The sequence below is a fragment of the Gymnoscopelus microlampas genome (assembly GCF_963454915.1).
Source record: "Gymnoscopelus microlampas genome assembly, chromosome: 8".
Lineage (NCBI taxonomy): Eukaryota > Metazoa > Chordata > Actinopteri > Myctophiformes > Myctophidae > Gymnoscopelus > Gymnoscopelus microlampas.
The window spans coordinates 49,951,663-49,975,201 of NC_139945.1; the positions used below are offsets into that span (position 1 = coordinate 49,951,663).

At 42.9% G+C, this 23,539-nt stretch overlaps 1 protein-coding gene across 1 annotated transcript in view; it reads left to right on the forward strand.

The window, feature by feature from the left end:
- The window catches only part of phldb1b (pleckstrin homology-like domain, family B, member 1b), an 89,931-nt gene that overhangs the window by 47,621 nt on the left and 18,771 nt on the right, over positions 1 to 23,539 (forward strand). The window contains 7 exon segments of the mRNA XM_084064115.1: positions 4,702 to 5,010; positions 6,396 to 6,542; positions 7,035 to 7,172; positions 9,826 to 9,954; positions 12,617 to 12,772; positions 13,394 to 13,504; positions 22,413 to 22,502. Coding sequence (XP_083920241.1) covers positions 4,702 to 5,010; positions 6,396 to 6,542; positions 7,035 to 7,172; positions 9,826 to 9,954; positions 12,617 to 12,772; positions 13,394 to 13,504; positions 22,413 to 22,502 — 1,080 coding nt within the window.

Consider the following 23,539-nt stretch of genomic DNA (forward strand, 5'->3'; position numbering starts at 1 on the left):
AGCGCTTTGTTTTTGGGGTTTAGTTGAACTCTATTGGATTCCTGCTCTCGAGGTGTACTACCAAGGTTCTATTCACGTCTGTGAACGTGCTGTTAGATTAAAAGTTGCCTCCACCAATTAAAGATACACAGATGCCCCCCCCCCCCCCTTCTAAGGAAAGAATAGGATATAGGAGAGAGGATCGGGGACGACAGAGAAGGGGAGACGCACTGACTGCCGGGGAAAAGAGGAGGAACGAGGGAGAAATCCTGAATGCCGGGAGGCTGGAAGCAAGGATGTAAGGAAGGAAGGAAGGAAGGAGAAACTGCAGCAAAAAGTCACTAGAGAACTAGGGTAAAACACAAAGAAAAAAAACAAAAAAAAAGCATTGTCCTCCTAGATCTAGCCTGTCAGTTCTCCTGAACATCATAATCTTTGTAGGGTCACAGGAACATTGGTACTCCTTAATACTGTATTTATGGGTTGCTGCTAATCTAAGCTGGTTGTTCTGTAAATCACTCGGGATGAGCGCATCCGTCATTCACCTGGTGAATGCTGTTCACCAGGCTGCCATTGGCCACTGTTATGTCCGCCAGTATTTTAATACGGGTACAGTTACATGTCACTCCTTTTCAACGGTTACCATTTTGCAGTGAAACTCAGCTGTTAGGGTTTGTAACAAAAAAGACTTTGTGTGAGTTTTTTTTTTTAGAGTAAGCCAACGGAAAGGGGGCCGGGGGTGAGTAGAATGTGTGAATTCAGGTTTGGCCTCCAAGACGGCCAGGCACCACACTCAGAGCTTAGGGAATGCTTGGAACTAAGCAGGCAGAGGAATGCCTCTCTCACAGAGAGGTAACAGTGCCACCACACACACACACACACACACACACACACACACACACACACACACACACACACACACACACACACACACACACACACACACACACGCACACGCACGTATTGGATTTACACTTCGGTGGTGATTTTACTGTTTCTTTGTTAAATACCTTTTGGTGAGTTAGACAGTACTGTACTGACTCTGAAAGGCAAGTAAGGACAAGGGACCTAATGACGTATTAATTAATTCATGTGGTGAATTTTCTCATTCACTCAAGTACTGACTGGATTTATTAGTTTTTGATTGACGATGAACTGATGATTTTTTTCATACGAAAAATAAAAATTGTCAGAGATTAGACAGGGCTCGTGAGATAGAGTGTGTGTGTGTGTATTGTGTGATGTTCTTCTCTGTGGTTTGAGCCTTGTGACTGAAAGTTGCCATGATGTCCTACAGGCAGTGAGATAAGGAAAGGTTGAACAGTGCAGACTGTGGAACTGTGAAATGAGACTTTACTGTATTCACCCTGGAGATAAACTTGGGGTGTCCACACACCCCACATTTTAAAGGGGTCACCACTAAACACATCCACAACAAACGGTAGAATGGATAGAAGTATAGGAGCCTCAGGGTGGAAGAGGAGAAGAGATGTTGTGCCCTTTTATTGTTCACAAAATTCCCTTTTCCCCCAGTTCCAATTGTAATTTTTTTGGGGGGGGATTACATTTTTTCTTTTCATTTCTTTACCAATTTTGTATGCAAGAAAGTCTGCGTAATAAACTACAATAATAAAAACAATAACAACATTGCATTTAACTTAATCAAAGTACTTTGAACAGTACAAATAAAAGTGCCTGGTAGCTTGGATATTATTCTCTCTATCCGTATCCTTGTGTTTACTGACGTGCACATGCTGAAACAGTGCACTGCACACATACAGTACAGTACAAGTGAGACACAGAAGCTAGACATGCTTTCTGCTAAGGGGAGAGGACAGATGCTTTGGTTATTATACATATTATGATATCGTCCTACATTTTATTGTAATCTCCCCCAAATATCCAAATTCCAATCTCCAATACCTCCCACCATTTAAGCCCTATTATGTATCGTCATTTGACAAATATCAAAAATATAATATTTTCACTATCATAATTATTTTATTTAGAAAACTGTCTGATCGTGACCCTGTTTTCTGCATGATGGCAATTACGGTGCCCTAGAGAGGAGTGACCAGCTGTAGAAGGCCTGTATTTGTGCAACTGTCTTTAAACCCAGCCTGCTTCCTGCGAATGACTGTGGGTGTCTGTGTGAGCGTGCACGGGTTTGTATCCCAGTCTATTCTAACATCTCCACCATGCGAGTGAGTAAACCTTACCTGGTCCTTGTGACTCTTTCTTTTGTTCTTTAGGATTGCACAAAATGTTTAGTTTTAGCTTTGATGGTAAGAATAAGACTGTATCGTAAAACTGCTTTTAAAACAGTGGCAGTTGTAAAAAGTTATTTTCATTATTCTGGATATTCTAGGCAGTCTGTCCGTCAGTCAGCTCGCCAGTCATTCAGTCAGCTAGCCCGCAGTCAGTCTGTTGGTCTTCTAGCCAGCCAGTCAGTCAGCCAGAAGGTAAAAACCAATGGGATTGTGGATTCTCCATCCACATGTGGAGATCAAATGTGTGTTTGCTGCTTCTAATCAGGCCATCACTGATGTGATGTCTGGTAAATAGTTTTGGACCTACTCTCCCTTCCTGCTCCTTCTCAGCCTCCTGTCTGAGCCCAAGGGGATGTGCTAACGACATCTACAGAAAGGCTCACGGCTCATAAACTGAAATTTCTGACCTTTGGAAGTGGTTGTAGCAGTGAATTGCCCTCAACACACCTCCGCTTTCTAAAAAGCCCACATGGGGAAACAGAAGGGGGGGAAAAAAGTCAACAGATGTGGTAGGCAGTCAGAGAGCACCAGCGTGATGTGTGCGTAATTTGCAGGTTGTCTGGCTTCTAATTTGACAGTGTGTCAAGTTGATTTACTCGTAGAAGCCCCCCCCCCATTTCATCGTATGAAATCTGTCTGGCTTCCTGCTCTTCAGCTAACAGACACGTTTCATGAACATTGTCTGGTGTTAGCGAGAGACCTTCATTATATCTGTTCTTAGTTTTCCTTCTTGTCCAAAGTCAGATCAGTGTCAGAGTTCAGATTGGTCTGATCTTAAAGGTGTTTGTGTGTGTCTATGCATGTATTCAGGTAGTGTGTGTGCAGTTACAGTAGCATTCATTATTCATTGTATTCTGGTGATGAGGCTGCACCACACTACAGCTTGGGGCTCTGTCCTCCCACCCACTCTGTTAAAAACAGAGCTATCTCCCTGATTACAGCTTCAAGCTAATGCAGGGGTTGCTACAAGCCTCTTATAACGCAGTCACTAACCCAGAAGACTATGGGAAAGACGAGCTTGTATCTCTATGAGGGACTTTATCCCTTATGGCAGTGGGTAGGGATCCAAAAGCATGACAGAAGATGTTCTTTGCCTCCATGTCAAAACATCCAGCTTTTTTTCCTCTTTCTTGATCGACAATTCAGGTGTGAAATTGGTTTAAAGCCGGTGCACTGGAGGTTGTATGTAGTTGAAAATTGACTTGTTCAGTCGGGTGGTTGCTATGCGCCCATGGGGGAATGCCCAAGAACTGACCCCTGATGTGATGTTATGTGTGAAAATACCACATAGCTCCCTGGTTTCCAAAGCCAGGAAAATGAGGATGGCATGAGTAATACAGAATTTGAACATCCCAACATGCAGAGCCTCAATTAGACACATTTTATCCTTTTTTCCATTTTTCTGGGATTACTGTCTGTGAAGAACTTGCAGTCTTCAGGTGAGAAGTGGGGTGGGAGGTCCGTGGCAGCTGACAATCAAGAGGTCAGAGTTTACATGCCATCCCAGCTTGCTGGAACCATCCTAGTAGGTGGGCTGACATCCAGAACACAGCTGGACAAGCAATCAGTAGGGGGTGGGGTGGGGAGAGGGGGGTGGTGGTGAACTGTGGGTAGTAAAGTGAGTGAACTGGTGGCAGTAAATGGAATTTTGGAATTTTCTAGTCCAGTATAATGCTGAAAACATAGCTTAAAATATCATTAGTGTCATTACAACTGGTACAGTCTGAGCCTGCTGGATCGAGACCTGATGCTCTGTTACAGTTTACCTAGACTGTAGCAGGGTCAACAGTTCATTGCTAGGGTGACTATGGTCTTTAATGAACCTCTGGGCCTTCACCCTACTCTCTCCTGGGTGTAGTCCGATGATGCATTTTGGTCTCATCTGGATTTGATGGGTATGGCAGAGTTTTGCTGAGTCATAGTGGGTCAGTTGAATTGAACCGTGACAAGAGATGGCATGATGGAAGTTTGTGTTCCAGCTCATTAGCCTCAGGCCTGAATTCTGTCCTTTCTCCGAGCGGCTTGCCTCCAGATTGGTATCCATTCCCTGCCGAGTGCACGGGTACCCAAACAGGAAATTAGACGGTGCACGAGGACTCTGGATCTAATCTGATGTCCTTCTGTCTGTCTTCTTATGACATATTTTTAAAGTACATCTAGAATTTCCCAAACTGTGGGTCGGGACCCATCTTTGGGTTGTGGACCAATTTTTATGGGTCGCAAGTAATTAAAAAAAAAAAAAAATCTACTTCTCATCAGTTAAAAACATTTTCCCAAAGTATTTCATAAATAGAATAAAAAACTCAAATAATTTCCATAGATAAATAAAAAAAGAAAAGCTTGGTGCCGCATTGTGAGCTTGTAGATATGCTGTTTTCACTAGTTTGGGTCCTGGGAAAACGTTGAATTTCTCTTTGGCTTTAAGCTAAAAAGTGTATCTCTTGTTCACCAGGAGAGACAGCGTCTGGAGACCATCCTGAACCTCTGTGCGGAGTACAACCGAGGCGACGGCCCTGGAGGCCTCGAGATGGCTGGCCAGTCCAGGACGGGCTTCCCCGGGGGGTCACTGGCCGACAGCTACAGACGGAGGCCCTCCTTGGAGAACCTGTTGGGGGAGAGGACGCCGTCTCCTGCTCTGCGCCACGCCCAGCGCCAGAGGGAGAGCGATGAGGAGAACCTGAAGGAGGAATGCAGCAGTACGGAGAGCACGCATCAGGAGGTGAGGACCACTCCTCCGGCACTGCACAATGGAGACAAACAGGTCAGAGACTAGCTCACTGTTCCCCTGCCTGCCCGCTGCATGCACCCTCGCCCCTGCACGGATGCCAGCATGTACCACCACTGTACCAGCCAATCAGCTGGCTGAATGAACTGCCATAAACTAAATCAAGCAACAATGAATTGAATTGGCACTATGCATAACTGTAGTCCTGGGTTACCCGATATCCATTTCCGGTTCCGGTACCCGTTTCCTGTTCTGTAAGAGCAGATTTAAACACAAATGAAGGTGTCATATAAGTTTGATGTGTTTCCGGGTAAAATCTGCTGCCTCGACAATCAAGCGAAGCTATAGAAAATTGCACCAGAAACGTCGGGTATGCCACCTTTGGGAAACCCGGGACTACAGCTAAGTATGCGCAGAGCCTGTGAACAAATAAGTATTTATTTCAATTAAAGCTTACCTGCACTTTCTTCACTGTTTTCATTGAGTTGTTTGGAATCTTAACTGGACCCTGTTTCTATACTACATGATCTTTCTTATAATGTAATTATAAAATCAGTAACCCCTTTCATCCGGGCGTCCCTATTTTAGGCATGTCATCACATTGTCAGAAAGTATGAAAAATTGCTAAAATAGCTAATCTTCAAGCTCACGAGTTGCATTGTGAGTTTATAGATTGGCTATTTACGCTACTCACCGTTCGAAGAAGCACTGTATATAGGGGCATAAATGGTTAAGAGTCACTGCAGCATGGACTGTCAGTTCACTTGGATAAATGTGTGCATGCACTGTATCAGTCTGTTCTGTGGGCTCAGACAGTTTCTACGTCTGCCACACTGAATATTGTGACTGTGAGTTCACACAGGTTCTACATCTGTCACACTGAATATTGTGACTAAAAGAGTCCCGGGGCACTGAGTGCGGTTCTTCGTACATCTCTACACTGTAGCTGACTTTTCACTCAACACATAGAATCTTCATATAGTTTTTCTGCATTTGCAGCAGGGTTGATATTGCATGATGTAACCAACCCTTGGCGTGAACTCGCTCTTGATGGATACAATGCCATCACTGCCACTGAAGTTTTAGAGGCTTTTAGTCACATGGGTGCTGTTGAGTGGAGGGTTGGCAGTTCGAGTCCAGCTAGAATCACTGAACACTGCCAAAGCCAAGTGACCTTCACTTTAAGGTCATCTAAAATACCATCAACTGCATTCTGTGTCTCCTGACTCAGTTTGGGGGGTATTTTTGTGAATATTCTATCATCATATTCCTAGTGCGTTCTGCTTGAAAGCATGTCTCTGATGTGTCTCAGACTTTCTTTAATTCTTCTCGTCTCATTATGTCATGATATCTCTCCCTCGAGTCTACTCTAATCTCTTGCTTTCTCTCTTCCTCTCGCTCTTTTTTCTCTCTCTTTGCAGCATGAGGAATCGTCCAGTCCGTCAGGCGTTTCTGTTGTTGAGCTCAATATCCTGGAGGATGAACGGGTCAGGGTTTTGACTCGTGTTGATGAACTCAAGAGCCGTCTGACAGAGCTGGACCAGCAACTCCAGGAGTCCAAACAGGAGGTAGAGTCACAGCAGGCTATAGATAATATAATTAAACCGACACTTTTTTAGATGAATCCTTAGGAGATTGTTTAGACAGGAGAGAGACGGGAAGCTGAAGGGAGAGAGCGGGAAAGACCGTGTATCATGGGCCTGCAGATGGAATTGAACTGGGGACCTTGAAATGATGTGGTTGACGCACAATCCGCTCATCCACCGGGACACATCACATTTTAATTACTTTTTATTGGTTATTTAGTCATAATGATTGATGTTGTGTGATCGATTATACATCATCAAGAATCCCTCTGCTCCCTCAGGTTTACATCTAGGATGTGTCTTTGTGGTTCTGATATTTAATGTGAACTTATGGGGACAATTTGGGAACAATTTGGGAAGCACAGTCCTGAGTAATGAAATACGAATTTATTAATTCATATGCTCAAATAAAAGTGTCAGACATCCTGGACAGGGCGGCAAGTATTTGATGGTTTTTGACCTCATGTCCTGCAGGCGGAGATGGAGCGTGCTCTGTTGCAGGGTGAGAGACAGGCGGAGCTCGACCAGATCGAGGCCGAGGCTGACATTATCGCTCAGCTGCAACACAAACTGGACGAACTGGAGAATGTCATTCAGAGAGAGAAGGACAAGGTAGAGAGAGATACCCTGTCAAGCATATACATAATACTGTACATATTATTACATACATACACACACACACATTCAGAGAGAGAGAAACCCTCTCTCTCTCTCTTTCTCTTTCTCTCTCTCTCTCTTTCTCTCTCTCTCACTCAGTCACATACACGTTCACTTACTCTCTCATACATTATCTATTTGGTCACTATTTTCTCTGGTCTCCTGGTTTAGTTCATATGTTGCCTTTTCTCTCCAAACCAACATTCCTTTACATCTGGTGGCTGGGGTTGTGTCTCATAGCACATTTACTGGTGACTGATTTTTTTCCCTCCAGCTCTGATACTTTGAATCACCTTTCTTTCAAGGATCAAATAAACGAAGGCATCAGGTGTTTTCCTCTGTCGCTCCTGTCCTGCTGGGCTTGTCTCTACTGCACTAACCAACAAATATTAACACTCCATCACTGGTTTTCTGTGTCTTCAACATTCACAACCAGTCTCTAGTCTTAACCACTTGAACTCTAAATGTCCCTATTCTGGGTCTATCTGGTCATAATAGGCGAACGCTCCGGAAAATGTGCCTACCGACTGTACAAGCTAAAAACGCGTCGCAACGTGACGTGTTGTGAGCTTGTTGATCGGCTATTTTCGGCAAAGAGATTCGGGGTAGAGGGAAAAAAGGAAGGGGTCAAGGATAGAGCCCTGGGGGACCCTGGTCAACGAAGCATATATGGTTTAAGTGGTTATTGATTTGTATGTAGTCAGTAAGATCTGCTGTGGAATGATTTCCTGGATCTGTCCTGCACAGAATCTGTCACTCAGAAGCAAGAGTTTCATACAAGGACGTTGTTCTGGTTGTAGACAGTGTAACATGAAAAGTTTAGTACGATTAGGAGGCACACAGTCATGCAATAGAACATTTATTTACACACGACATACCTTTGTAGGATGTTAGACTACAGCAGAACGGTACACTGATCTCACAATGAGGTAAACCAGAGCTTCTACAAACAGTCATGCCAAGGATCGCCAATTTAGTTTTGTACAAAATGATCTGTCTGTACTGAAGGTGGAAAAAGAGGATAAATACTGAAGAAGGCACTGATGAGGGAGGGAAGTCTTTATGGTAAAACCACCAGCCTGCTCTGTGCAGTGGGTGCACCCCCAGGGGGTCCTTCCTGTTCTTACCTGCATCAACCACATTTAAACGGCAGCAGAGAGATACTGTAGAGAGAGAGAGAGAGAGGAGAAAAGAGAGCAGCTTGAGGCACAATACCCATTTTCACCTTCTTGTGTAGCAATTAGTCATCTAGCCACTCTGCAATTTAGATTCCTGTGTCTCTAAATTGTACTGAATCCTGTGATGCCAGCAGCCCCCACTCGCTCTTCCAAATGACACATTTTCTGATTTACACTCAACAAGTTCAGACCTGCGGGTGTTTGAGAGGAAAATTACCACTCCTCTCTCTCTTATGATGTATCTGTGTCAATCTAAAAAAAAAAGTCAATAATGCAATGTACAGTACAGTAGTGGTCGAGACCCAGTCTGACCACAGATGGCCCGGGGTGGAATCCCACTGGTGCCTTATTCCTGTGGCTCCCATTGAATGTCTCTCTGTCAACCATCCTATTGTCTGCCTCAAAAAAGAAAATCCAAAGGTGTATGATCTGAACATTATGCTTAAAAAAAAACATTACGCATTACATGCTGTTAGTTAATCTAGAGTTACTGACTCTCTCTCTCTCTGGGGCTTTAAGTTGGGGTTTAAAACTGCATCCTAGTTTTTACAGTATGAATGAGTAGTCCAGGACTGCATTTTCCCTGAAAGATTGTTGCTTTAATGGAGATAAACTACAGAGTTTTGTTGTTATTGATCGTTTTCCTGACCTCGCGACCAGAGCAGCACTCAGGGGACGTGCTGTAGCGCTTCTCCACTGTCACTACAATGTAGAAACATACTGTAGTAAGCTGCTGTGTTTCACGTTGTCTGCTTTACTGAAGTCATCATTGTGACAAGTGAGTTTGTAATCGTCTCAGATGTAAGCACATGAAGGGCAAATAAAAAAAGAATATGCTCTAGTAATAGACTATACAAAGGTATCTAAAATGTCCTTGAATTGGTTCGTTAAAACCTGTGTACTCATTGTAATAAGGACCTACAGATTTCATTTTAAGAACATGAACGACACAGTCATGCATGCGTAAACTGAAGGTTCTGTCAAAGTAAATCACAAAGCAAATACAAGAAGTTCTTCTCAAAGAACACAGAGTTTATGATGAACTAAAGCCGCTGTTGAAACAAAGGTAAAACAAGTTGCAAAATCATGTTTGACCTCCGTCAAGTGACCGGTTTCACTCTCAGGCTGTTATTCTACGGTTCCTACTTCCTACTAGACTACTGACGATCAATTCACAGCACTTGAGTCCCTCTTTCACTATTTGAGTTCCGTTGACCTTGGAAACGGTTGTGATCTCTTTAACATCTGCATGGTGTGAACTTTTTAGCAGCGTGAAATTTCTTTTTTGGGGTGTGTGTGCGTGTTTGCTTCTCTCTTCTCTCCTCCATCCATCCTATGTATGTGTGTGTGTGTGTGTGTGTGTGTGTGTGCGCGTGTGTGTGTGTGTGTGTGTGTGTGTGTGTTTTATGTGTGTTGTGTTGTGTTTCTAGGAGAGAGCTAATGTTGAGGCCGAGCGCCAGGCCCTGGAGACCCTGCGGGAGGGTTACGCTGAACTGAAGAACCAGCTGCACAACTGTCCCGAGTCACTGCGGGAACAGTTGCAGGATCAGCTCAAAAGGGTGGGTCCATGGACATGCTGAAGACCAGCTCTACGCCCTTGTGTAGTGACAGTCCCTCCATCCTTGCCCCAAACACACACGCACACACTCTCTACCACTCTCTATCAGGATTCACCCCCCACACCACACGTATCATATCCTGTGGTTCCTCCCATGCCCGCACCCACCCTTTCACAGCCCACCATTTTAGATACCAAGCTGTAGTTTCTTTCAGCCCGTAGCAGCTAAGCCTCAGACACCCCCAACCCCCAACACACAGCCATTAAGTGGGGGGGAATTCCAGCAGCGAGTGCAGTCAAGGTATTTGTAAAACAATCCCGGGCATTACCGGCTTTAAAAACTGAAGCACATAGCTGGCAGAGACAAGGCTCATAAAAACAAACATGATGAATTATTATCCCAGAACTCTGATATTTAGCATTCACTGAGATCTCCAGTTCATGGTATTAAGGTCCTTACACGCTTATGGCGTTTTTTCTCTTGCGATTCATTTGCCTGAAAATGCATATGTTTGAACTGTTGTTTATGTCACAAGTTCATTCACACAGAATGTGAATAATATGCGTTGATAAAGCGATGCAATTTGTATTTGGAACAGGATTGATTTTTCACAAATAATTTTGGCATCAACCTGTATGAATAAGGCATCGGCTATATGAATGAACTTTGATGCGAAATACTCGCTATCGATTTTTAAAATCATTTATTCGTCAAGCCACCGGTGCGTGAAGACGTTTATTACACATTTTTCACTGTGGCCCATAGTGTACTATAAAGTATACACACACACACACACACACACACACACACACACACACACACACACACACACACACACACACACACACATACACAACCATGCAAACACACACACCTCCCAGACTATGTAATACCACAAGCTGCTGGAATGTGTCGACTCTCCCCACCACACCTACGTGCTACTGAACCCACCGAGTTGTAGATGTGATGAACATAGCTTCAGGTGGCAACGCTGCTCTGTGGTTTATGGGCTGGCTCGTGTGATCTGAATGTACAGTATCATGTTGCACGTTCTCCTTCCTGTGTTTGCAGTGGATGCTTGTCGTGTAGTATCTCTGTAGTCATTCTGCTCATGGTGTGCAGCCTGTGATTTATGCATGCATGCATAATTTGTAATCGCTCACTAATCAATTAACACAGACGCTAACGAGCTCCAATCTCTCTCTGCCCTCCCTTCCATGCTGTGACTTCTCTTATGTTGAGTGAGTTTTTTTGCCTGGTTTAGATGTCTCTTCTATCTTTTTTTGGGGTACCATTCATGGTCTGAAATGATGCAGACTCTGTATTTCAGTCTTTGTAAAAAATGATCTTGTTTATTTCTTATGTAGCCCTTTATCTACTGTACCTCCAAGCTGCATGAGAGCTGTTCTATAATCTGTTAGAAAATTACAGTACAGTTTCAGTATTTCATCCAGGCCAGTGACATATCGCAAGTACTACTCCTAGTGGGTCATCCTGAATCCTGGTCAAAGGTTTTCTTTTCATTTTTGTGGGAATAAGATAGAAATGTAAAAATGTAAATAATTATATTTAATATAATCTATTGGCAGCTTAGCCCATATGGGTACAACCCTAGTAGGTAGGTAACCTGGTCCTCTATAACTGATGTTACAATGTCACACGTCCTTGCTGTAATGCTAGCAACTGGTTATTACAATGATGATGGGAATCCTACAGTCTCATGTGCAAATAGAAAGCAGATGTGTCCTGTTTTTATTCATGTTTATATTTACTGTATGTCTTTAGATTAGAATGACATTGAGTTTGATTAGCATTATGATTGTCAGGAATACCTTCATGATGATTTCATTTTTAGGAAAACCAGATGTGGTTCAAAGTGAACATTTTGGAGTGGACTCGGTATGAGTCCACTAATGCTTAACTATAGGATGTAGGGCTGTGAATCGTCTGCTATCTCACGATTTGATTCCGATTCTTGGGGTCACGATTCCGTTTTCTTTTTCAAAACAAACGATTCTCGATTGAAAATCATTTTTTCCCCCGATTCAGCCTAGAACTTGGCACTTCTCAAAAATGTCATTATTCAAAAATACTGAAATCGTCCAACATGAGAATCGCGATTCGTATTTGAATCGATTTTTTTCCTGCAGTCCTAATAGGATGCTACCATTTTCTGCCTTCTTGCTCTGTGTCTCAGAGATGAGCTATGGATATTGTAGCACGATAATGTTATTGACATGCTGGTCTAAAACCGGTGAAGTGTCCCTCTATGTCCTGCAAATCCCACGATATTCTACAGTGGTAGCTACAGTCCTTTTCTTCATCCCACAACAGAGCTACAGTAATGTTGTGTACCTCCCCTGGCAGCCATGCTGTAGTAGCAGCATGATCTTCCACAGCAGTCTGCCTAGCTGTGCTGAATGCTGAATGTTCTTGGATGCCTGCTGAGGTCCCAAACCGGGCGAACACTCACTGATCCTACCGGGATCAGTACTTCACGCTTTATTTGAAAAGACCGACATTTCAACACAAGAACCAGTACAGGGTTTCGTGTTGCTGTTGGTCTGCGTTTCCCAGGGTGGTATAGAAAAATGAAATTCATTCTACCCTGAGGGTTTGTTTTTTTAACGGTGTGCATTGGTGTTTGGGCGGGCTGTGTTAGGATGGCGAGGCGCTGGAGGCGGGCACCAAGCAGTTTGAAGATCTGGAGTTCCAGCAGCTGGAGAGAGAGAGCAGCCTGGAGGAGGAGAGAGAGAACATCAGCCAGCAGCTTCTTCAGGAGAGAGCAGAGTACCATGAAAGCATGGCCAAGCGGAAGGTATCTCCCTGACCATGGTCATACCTACAGTATAAACCTTATCACTCAGTCCCTACACCAGGTTGCTAACTGTGTCAGGCAGACTATTCAGTGCAGTGATGTTTAACCACTTAAGCCCTTCAAAAATCTTCAAAATTTGTGAAAATGTTCCGTTTCTTCAGTTTTCGACAAAAATAGAGATGCCAAAAATAAAGAGGTCAAGTCTGAAGATGGGCCTTTTACTAATGATAAATAACAGACTGCTGACCTGAGCCTTACTGAACTGAATTTTTATTTTGTTCTCTGTATATATTTATTCACTTATTTCTCCAGGGTGTTTGAATGTTTAACCCATTAAATCCGGGAAAGCGTCTGTGACATTTTAGATTTTAGCGTTGGCTATTCAAAAATAACAGATATACAATCTCACAGCGCGCCACTTTGTGCCGCGCTTTGAGCTTGTACATCTGCTACTTTTGAACATTTTTTAAACATCTTTAAAGTGTAATAAAACTACTTGAGAATCACTGATTTAGAAGGCATTTGTTGAATCTGTCTCAGTTCTGTGTGTTAATGTGTTAAAATGTAACGGTAGGTGTTGCAAACTGTGTACTGTAGCCACATGTACCGTGTGTTCCGCAGGACAAGGTGTCTGCCCTGGAGAGCCAGGCCAACCAGCTGGGTCTGCAGGCCTCTCAGGAATGTGAGAGACTTGGCAAGGACAGGAACATCACCCTGCAGATGCTACAGAAGGTAAAGAAACATTTCCCTGTACACCGCCTGCTCACTGTAGAACAGACAAGACTTCAAAGTAGAAGCTGTCAAATGTGTGTGGGAGAGGTTGACAGCCTGGTTGAAGGTTGACATCGACATTGTGAAAACAGAAAAATAGACTCCGCACATTGGATCATGCTCAATATTCAGTATTCAAGATTCAAGAGGATTTGTTTGTCACTCACTCACTCACTCACTCATACAGATACAAGCAGGGAAATGTTGGTGTGGCATTTTCCACAAGCCTGTGCTAACAACAACAACAATACAATATTACAAGTTAATAATAGTGATAATACTGGATGTCCCATGGATATTTATTACAATATTTGGTTGTCACTAACCTGGGGGTAAAAATGTACCCTCACCTGAACTTTGAGGCCCACATCGGACATCTGTGCAAAACCTCCTTCTTCCACCTCAGAAACATTTCACAACTCCACCCCACACTCACGCTAGCAGATTCCGAAAAACTTGCTCACGCCGTCGTCTCCAGGTTGGGCTACTGTAAGCGCACTTCTCATCGGGATCCCTAGCAAGAGCCTTCAAAAGCTCCATTATATCCAGAACAGCGCTGCTAGGATCCTGATGAGAGTGCGCAGACACCAACACATCACACCCATCCTCCGTTCACTCCACTGAATACCCAGATATCCCTGTTAACTCCCCACAACTCGACTCGCAACCTCCGCTTTTAAGCGGACACTAACCTCCTCATAACCCCCAAGACCAACCTACGTACCATGGGCGACCGGGCCTTCTGCTTGGCCGCCCCCGAACTGTGGAACGCCCTCCCTGCGGAACGCCCTCCCTGCCCACCTGAGAGCACCACAGTCGGTTGACTCTTTTAAGAGAGGACTAAAGACCTACCCTTTTAACAAATCATTTTTTAGCTACTTTATGCCCTCATGTTTTAAATGTTTTGTTCAGTTTCTGAGATGTTTTTAGTGGTGTGATGATTCTTTTCATGCTTTTGCTTATTGTAGCACTTTGAGATTTTCACAAATGTAAAGTGCATTATAAATAAAATCCATTATTACGGGGCCAGAGCTCAGCTCTGGACCTGTTTTATTATTCCCTTTATTCTTCCGATTCTGCCACTTTTCGCAGTTCTGGCTGAACCGTGCTGTCGCTTTTTACGAAACTCGGCCATATAGTAGATGGTCATGAAAAACGATCAAGAAATAATTCTCACAATATTTCGTCCAAAGGTGGCGCTATAGCACTCAATTGAAAATGCCACCTTTGAACAGGTACAACTCATGCCCTGTTTGACCTACAGCCATGCAACTTGGATACACATATGCGTCTCCTCATGCTGAATAACTTTCACCCTCTGACTTTTGACCTCTGACCTTTAGATCTCCCACCATTTTGAATTATATGAAAAACAGTCATTGGCTCCTAACTTCTGCATTTTTTCACTTATGGAAATTCCGCCGCCTAGAAGTTGTCGGCAGAGGTCCAAAGTTCAAGTGTTAAACGTTTCGTGCAGATTGCTCAAAAGTCCCATGTATCCATAGGTTTTAACTATTGCAGTTTTATGACAATTATTCATCTGCCCCTAACACATACATTCCAAATATCACTGAAACCAATCTTTCTCCAATTGGCCAAAGGGGGGCGCTATAGCAGTTTTTTTTAATGCAAACTTTAAACAGGCATAAGTCTTGCCTCATTTGGCCGAAAGTCGTGAAACTTGCTTACACTTTTGCCTTGACTCATGAGGAACACATGTATCGCTTTGACCAGTAAGCTCCGCCCTTAGATTGTCCGCAATTTTGAGCAGTTTGAAAAATACTTGTTTATGGCAGTTCTGGCTTAACCGTGCATACGCTTTTTACGAAACTCGGCCATATGGTAGATGCTCATGAAAAACTATCAAGAAATAATTCTCACACTCATTCGTCAAAGGGTGGCGCTATAGCACTCAATTGAAAGTGCCAACTTTGAACAGGTACAACTCATGCCCTGTTTGACCTACAAGCATGAAACTTCGATACACACATGCGTCTCTTCATGCCCGACAACTTTCGTGGTCTGACTTTTGACCTCTGACCTTTAGATCGCCCACCATTTTGAATTATAGGAAAAACAGCCATTGGCTCATAACTTCTGCATTTTTTCACTTATGGAAAATCCGCCGCTTTTGTTTTGTCGGCAAAGGTCTTAAGTTCATGTGTAAAATGTTTCGTGCAGATTACTCAAAAATCCCAGGAGGAAATAGATTTTAACTATTGCAGTTTTATGAAAATTATTCATCTGCCCCTAACACATACATGCAAGACTCACATTTCTTTGAAACGTTGCAGTAATGTAGAGAGTCATTCCAAATATCACTGAAACCAATCTCACTCCAATTGGCCAAAGGGAGGCGCTATAGCAATTCTTTGAAAATGCAAACTTTAAACAGGCAAAAGTCATGAAACTTGCTTACACTTGTGCCTTGACTCATGAGGAACACATCTATCGCTTTGACCAGTAAGCTCCGCCCTTAGATTGTCCGCAATTTTGAGCAGTTTGAAAAACACTTAAACCCAGGATTTTTCAGCTATTTGCGTGAAACTGTATCATCTGTGTTATCTCCTTTTTCACAGTTCCTTGTCTGATGGTCCAATGGCGTCTCCCTTAAATGAGTGCCTCACAATCTCAAGGTCGCCAGTTCAAGCCTCACTTGATGCAGACTCCATTTAAGTTGAATTGCAAACAACATGACTGTATCAATGAATACATGTGCAAATGGTAAAGATAACCTGAAATGCTTATTTGAGAGTATGTTTTTTCAATGTATGACATACTTCATTTCTGAAAATAGCCGATCTACAATCTCAAAACTTTTCAGATAGCAACGTGTTTCTGAGCTTGTAGATCGGCTGCTTTCACTGTTTTCGGTTGCGAGGAGACATACAATTTCTCTATTGGTAAATGGTTTGTGAACGAGTGATCTTAGTGTTGGCTTGGTTCATGACAGAAGGCAAGAGTTTATGATCTTCAACAGACAACATCAGCCTGGACAAAGCTATAGCACTATAGGTAGTGTTGCAGCCTGTTAGTCCGAAGGTTGAGAGTTCGATTCCTGTTAATGGCAATAGGTTGAGATATCCAACCTGCAAATGGTAAAGATAACCTGAAATGCTTATCTGAGAGTACGTTTTTTCAATGTATGACGTACTTCATTGTGAAAGTAGCCGATCTACAATCTCACAACTTTTCAGATAGCAACGTTTTGTGAGCTTGTAGATCGGCCGCTTTCACTGGGTTTTTTTTTTCTATTTATTTTTTATTGGATTTTTCAGAACATGAAAACAAACATTCACAGAAAAGAAAAGACTAACACATTAATAACAAACAAACCGAACATACAAAACATACAATTACAAACATATAAGGGGAGGAAAATGTCTCTCTTCTACTTGGTCACTTATTGACTACTATGCATAGGCATAATCCATACACTTGGTCACATTCCAGAAACTAGAAAACAAAATGTCCATTAATGGGACAAATCCAACATACACCTTGATCATTATGGTCAATCAAAGAAAATAAAGAGCGGGTCATGTTTGCATGTTTGGAATTGTAACAGCTGAAATCAATAATATATCAGTATTCTGATATTAACCTGCGGGCCGCTTTAAGTGAGGGTGGGGGCCGCGTGTGGCCCCCGGGCCGCCAGTTGCCCATGTATGCTCTAACTGCACCACTGGGGTTTCTTAGTTGTCTAATGTCTTGTATGCTCTTCAGCAGTGGTGGGAGAAGTAAGGCCCAGCATCCCTATTCTGGCGGCAAACATTTGTCAAGATTTACAATGTGTCGACGTGTTGTGAGCTTGTAGATTGACAATTCTTTGTGAAAAGATTTGGTGTAGATGGTAACAAGGCAAGCGGGAAAGTAAAGTTGCAACTTTACTAAGAATAGAGGGTTTAAGTGGTGAAGTTAATGTAGAAATACACTGTGCATCTAAATACTAAAAGGATAAGTATTTCCTTCTCATCAGAATGTTTCATGTCTCTGTGGCTCAAGAGATGTGTCACTGTTTATGAACCAAAGAGTTTAAGGTTCAAAGCTCCTAAAGAACATTTTCATTGTCCATCTCAATCCTGAAAAGGTGGTTTAAGTATTATGTTCTCAGTTGCATGGTTCATGCCACCATGGCTCAAGAGAAAACTCTGGGGTTTATAAACCGAAGGTTTAAGGTTCGAAACTCCTGGAGCACATTTTCACTGTCCATCTAACTTCTAAAAGGTGGTTTAAGTATTACGTTATCTTTCGTATTATCCATACCTGTGTGGCACAAGAGATAAACACAGGGTCTGAAAGCAGAAGTTTTGGGGTTCAAAGCTCCTGGAGCACATTTTCACTGTCCATCTAACTTCTAAAAGGCGGGTTAAGGATGACGTTCCCAATTGTAACTTCCATGCCAGCGTGGCTCAAGAGATAAACACAGGGTCTGAAAGCAGAAGGTTTGAGGTTCAAGGCTCCTGAAGAACATTTTCACTGTCCATCTAAATTCTAAAAGGCGGGTTAAGGATGACGTTCCCAATTGTACTTTCCAGGCACCTGATTCGGATGCTATCAATGCATAGAATGGGAGATTATCACGTTCTATCAGACCATTGAATGGGCGAAGTAGGCGACCTACCGTCTACCCCGCGATTTATCAGACCATTCAGTGGGCGTAATCAGGAGCTACTGACCTACCGACGGAGATGACTTAAATACTTTAGTTTCGGTTTTGGTTTTGGTTGTTTCGGTTTCGGACCATGACGGAGGCGCGCAGTCTCAGGCGAGGTGGAGCCCCGCGACGGGCCACCGAAGGAGCTAAGGCGACTGAGTTGCCGTCCGGAGCGGTGCGACCCTCGCCTGTGCCTACTCAGCGCCGTTCGAGTTATGTACCGATATGGACAGAATCGTAAATATTGTTGTGGGGACTGCTCCGCCTCCGTCGGTAGGTCAGTAGCTCCTGATTACGCCCAATGAATGGTCTGACAAATCGCGGGGTAGACGGTAGCTCGCCTACTTCGCCCATTCAATGGTCTGATAAAACGTGATAATCTCCCATTCAATGCATTGATAGCATTCGAAGCCGGTGTTCCAGGCCAGCTTGGCTCAAGAGTTAAACACAGGGTCTGAAAGTAGAAGGTTTGGGGTTCAAGGCTCCTGAAGAACATTTTCACTGTCCATCTAAATTCTAAAAGGCGGGTTAAGGATGACGTTCCCAATTGTACCTTCCTTGCCAGCGTGGCTTAAGAGATAAATCAAAGGTTCACAAACTAAAGGTTCGAGGTTCAAAGCTCACTCAAAACAACTACTAAATAAAAAACAAAAGGGTAATAAAACAATGGAGCTGTGGTCAATTGAAACTGGTGATGAAAGAAAACAATAAAAAAATGTCTCAAACAAATTCATGTGAAAAAAAACAGTGGCCATAAAATCACAAAAAATACTAAAATAAAAATCTTTAATTAATATGTAAATGTATTAAGCTCCTCCCCCTGGAGGTGGGCTCCCTCCATGCTCCTCCCTCTCCTACCGGAGCTAAAAGAGGGCGTGAGGAGGGAGGCGGGCTTCATCCATGGTTCTCGCCTTAAAAAGACCGAAAATGGAGATATTCCCTGACCAAGATTCAAACCCACGACCATCCGCTTGTGAAGCCTATGCTTTACTCTTGCACCACCATGCCTTTCACATTAATTAGGATTTCGAGGTTATATTTAAAGTTAAAGCGAGAGGTGACAGGTCAAAAGATGAAAATCCACAGCAAACACCTCTACCCCTGACAGAATGACTGGATCTACTAGATACACCCTCTGATGATCAGGGAAAGGGTTCCTTATGACACGACTGAGATTTAGGTTGTTTAAAACCATCTGTTAGAAAACGTTTACTCTGGCTGAGTCTGAACCCAGATTTACACTTTCATTGAAAGGAAACAGAGAGATGTTTCGTAATGTCATAACAATTCATACCCTTTTTGTCATTTATAAATTCCTTAGTTTCAGATGATCAAAACTATAGCAGTTTTGGTGTTAAATCAAGTAGGCTACATTGTTCTCACTTTGGACTGGACATTAAAAAATATGTCTTAAGTTTTCAACTATAGTTCCTCAAACAGTGCTGTATTATGACCACAGATCCTCTATGATTAACTGAATTAAGTTTAAGAAAATACCACTTCACAATCATGGCATGCAGCATATCAATCAAATCAATGATCAATTATAGGCCGATATACTAATACTTCGTTTTGAGGTATTCTAGTGACTCAGGGATAACAAGTTACATAAATTCAACCACTTAAATGTAATGTATTTATTGCAACAACCAACCAAGAGTGTTGCAAACGGCTGAGTTTGTAATAAAATGAGGAAACTCACACAAACAAAGAACGTTTAAATTATTTTATTAAAACTAACTTAACCCCATATGGGTAACCGGTGAGCCTCAGGGCTCAATACTAGTGTATTTTCTGTTTTGTGTTATGAGGAAAGTTTTGACTGAAAATAGCCGATCGACAAGCTCACAACGTGTCGCAGTGAGCTTGTCGATCGGCTATTTTCTGCTAAAGCTATACCCACAATACAGATACTGGGGTGGTTAAACAGTGCTTAAAGGGCAAGACCACTTTGGTAGAGGTTTGGGTTGTGTAGTACCTTGCCATGATGCATCTCCAAAGGTGGGCAAGAAATCTAAAATAATTGCTCCATTGATAATAAAAAAATATGCTCCTCATTGAATTACATTGTAGGCTGAAACAGCTCTCAAAGTCACTCTTTTAGCACAAACGAACGCAAATAAAGTTGATTCAGACTGTATAGAGAACATCAGCAAACCCAGTACAGTTTGTTTTTTAAATTAAAATGCTAACATCCTGTTGATTTTGCTTTTTTTATCAAAAAGAACTCGGACTGGATCCACGGATCTGGATCTTCAAATAGTAAAATCAACAGGAAGTTGACATTTTTATATTAAAAAAAAAACGGTACTGGGTTTGGTGATGTTCTATATTGACTGAATCAGCTTTGTTTGTGTTCGTTTACGTGCTAAAAGAGTGACTTTGAGAGCCGTTTCACTGTACAATGTCAATGAGGAGCATATTTTGAATGATCAATTTCTATTCAATTAGTATACAGCAATTATTTTAGATTTCTTGTTCACCTTTGGAGTTACATCATGACAAGGTAACTACACAACCCAAACCTCTACCACAGTGATGTTCTTTAACAAAGAAAATCCAAAAGGCTAGAGTGCTCCCAGTGAGCTTCACGGTGAGAGAGAGAACAAGAATGAAGTCCAGCCACCTCCTTTATAGAGGACAATCCAGGTGGGCCAGATCTCCACTGATGACACACTCCGCCCTCCAATCATTCTGACACACATGACACATGGTTAGTAACCATGACAACCACACCAGTCACCCTGACAACCCCCAGGGTTGTCACAAGAATTAAATATAAAAATAGATAGCTGTGCTGTGAACAATTTAGGCTGACAAGAACAAAGTATTTTTTTAACGACAGGACTGTATGGCATTTTATTTATACTAAAGTATTGTATGACTTCATTTTTTATGACACAGTACGAGTTTAGTATGACTTTTCTCATATACTATTGTGTCATGTAGGAACTGAATTAATAACAAGCTAAAGTCCTTTTTGCATCAACTCCTCCAAGGAACAGGCCATGTGGTGTAGTTGGCAGGGCTTTATTGAAGAAAAGGTGACATTAAAAACAAACAATTAGACAAATAATCATACATTGATGATGACAATGAAGTGCACATTAGCATTCACACTGATTTACATGTCAACCTTAAAGTCATATCAGACAATGAGCATGAAACTGTCACTTTTACAAACTGTAATAAAAGTTATCCTACGCAACGTGTTTCTGAGCTTGTAGATCGGCTGCTTTCACTGTTTTCGGTTGCGAGGAGACATACAATTTCTCTATTGGCAAATGGTTTGTGAACGAGTGATCTTAGTGTTGGCTTGGTTCATGACAGAAGGCAAGAGTTTATGATCTTCAACAGACAACATCAGCCTGGACAAAGCTATAGCACTATAGCTAGTGTTGCAGCATATTAGTCCGAAGGTTGAGAGTTCGATTCCTGTTAATGGCAATAGGTTGAGATGTCCAATCAATCCATTCTGTTTCCATCTCTCTCTCTCATCAATCTATTCCGTTTCCATGTCTCTCTTCAATCTATTCCGTTTCCATGGCTCGCTCTCTCTCTCTCCAATCTATTCCGTTTCTATCTCTCTCTCTCTCTCCAGTATCCATGTCTCTCTCTCTCTCCAGTATCATTGTCTCTCTCTCTCTCTCTCTCTCTCTCTCTCTCTCCAGTATCCTTGTCTGTCTGTCTGTCTCTGTCTCTGTCTCTCTCTCTCTCTCTCCCCGGCCCCGTATTATCGCTATATTTATTATTATTATTACCACCGAACGTTACGTTTCAGGCGTCTAGCTCTTCCTCAGACAAAGAAACATAAAAAGACGCACCTTTAAATACCTACTAGGCCAGGTCACCTAACTTCATTGGAGGTTGAAGATGCCATTATACAAGAAAAAAATAGGAATTTGAGGAATATTTTGAAACTTAAGTGAATATATTGAAAGACTGGACCAGGTATTTTCACCTGAAAGCTAGCGCTAAATAGCGTAACCTTTGACCTTCAAAGGTTTCTTGTTGTCATCAGGTGAACCATGGAGCTCTGGAGTTATAATGAGTGTGTGTGTGTGTGTGTGTGTGTGTGTGTGTGTGTGTGTGTGTGTGTGTGTGTGTGTGTGTGTGTGTGTGTGTGTGTGTGTGTGTGTGTGTGTGTGTGTGTGTGTGTGTGTGTGTGTGTGTGTGTGTGTGTGTGTGTGTGTGTGTGTGTGTGTGTTGCAGGAGAAGGAGAGGCTTTCAGCCCTGGAGAAGAAATACCTCAGCCTGACAGGTGGAAAGAGCTTTCCTAAGAACTCCACCACCATGAAGGAGGTGAGATGACAGACTCTCTATCTCTCTCTCTCTCTCTCTCTCACTCACTCACTCACTCACTCACTCACTCACTCACTCACTCACTCACTCACTCACTCACTCACTCACACACACACACACACACACACACACACACACACACACACACACACACACACACACACACACACACACACACACACACACACACACACACACACACACACACACACACACACACACGCACACACTTCTCTAAACACTTTGAATTCTACGCCAAGGCTTTAAACATGCCAGAGCTCTGTGTTTGTCATGCTGTGCTAACCTGACTTCATGTGATGATACAGAATAGAGTGTGCAAGCATAACAGCTGCTGTTGACTTCCTCACTCACATTTGCATTGATTCTTATGGGGGAGGGGGCTGAGAGGTCGCGGATAGCGGTCGCGCGAGTTTGACAAGGGGAGTAAATCCGGTCTCCTGACCTGTCGAAACAGGATGTGCGCCATGTCAACGAGGCTGACCTGCCGGAGGACGTGCGCTCCTCCCAGCGTTCCCTCTGCCAGGCCTCCTCTTCCGACTTACTCCCCTTTCCTTCCTGTCAGTCGTACCCCGGCAGTCCCACGGAGGTAACCCCACTGACGCTCACCGCATGGCGACCCACAGCTGCTGTCTTTCTGTCTGTGTGTCTGTAACCCCGCCTCCTCGTTCACTCCGAGGCACTGAACCCCCACCTGTACCCCCTGCTCCTCACTGTATCAGATGGTTTAAGCAGCGTTGTGTAACTCAGCTGTTCTCTACCTTTTTAACCCATTGAGACCTGAAGCCGATTCTCCTAAATCCCAACAGTATTCTGAAAAACTTATGTTTCTATATCAGTGGTGCTCAATCTTTTTCATGTCAAGGAACCCCAAAATTATATGTATTTGCCCGCGGACCCCCATCAAAATATGTTGTTCCAGGGACCCCCCAGAAGCAAAGATTTGAGTTAAAAATGTTTGCTTTAAAAATATATATATTTCAAAGATTTGCACACATTTTCACACATTTTCAAAAATA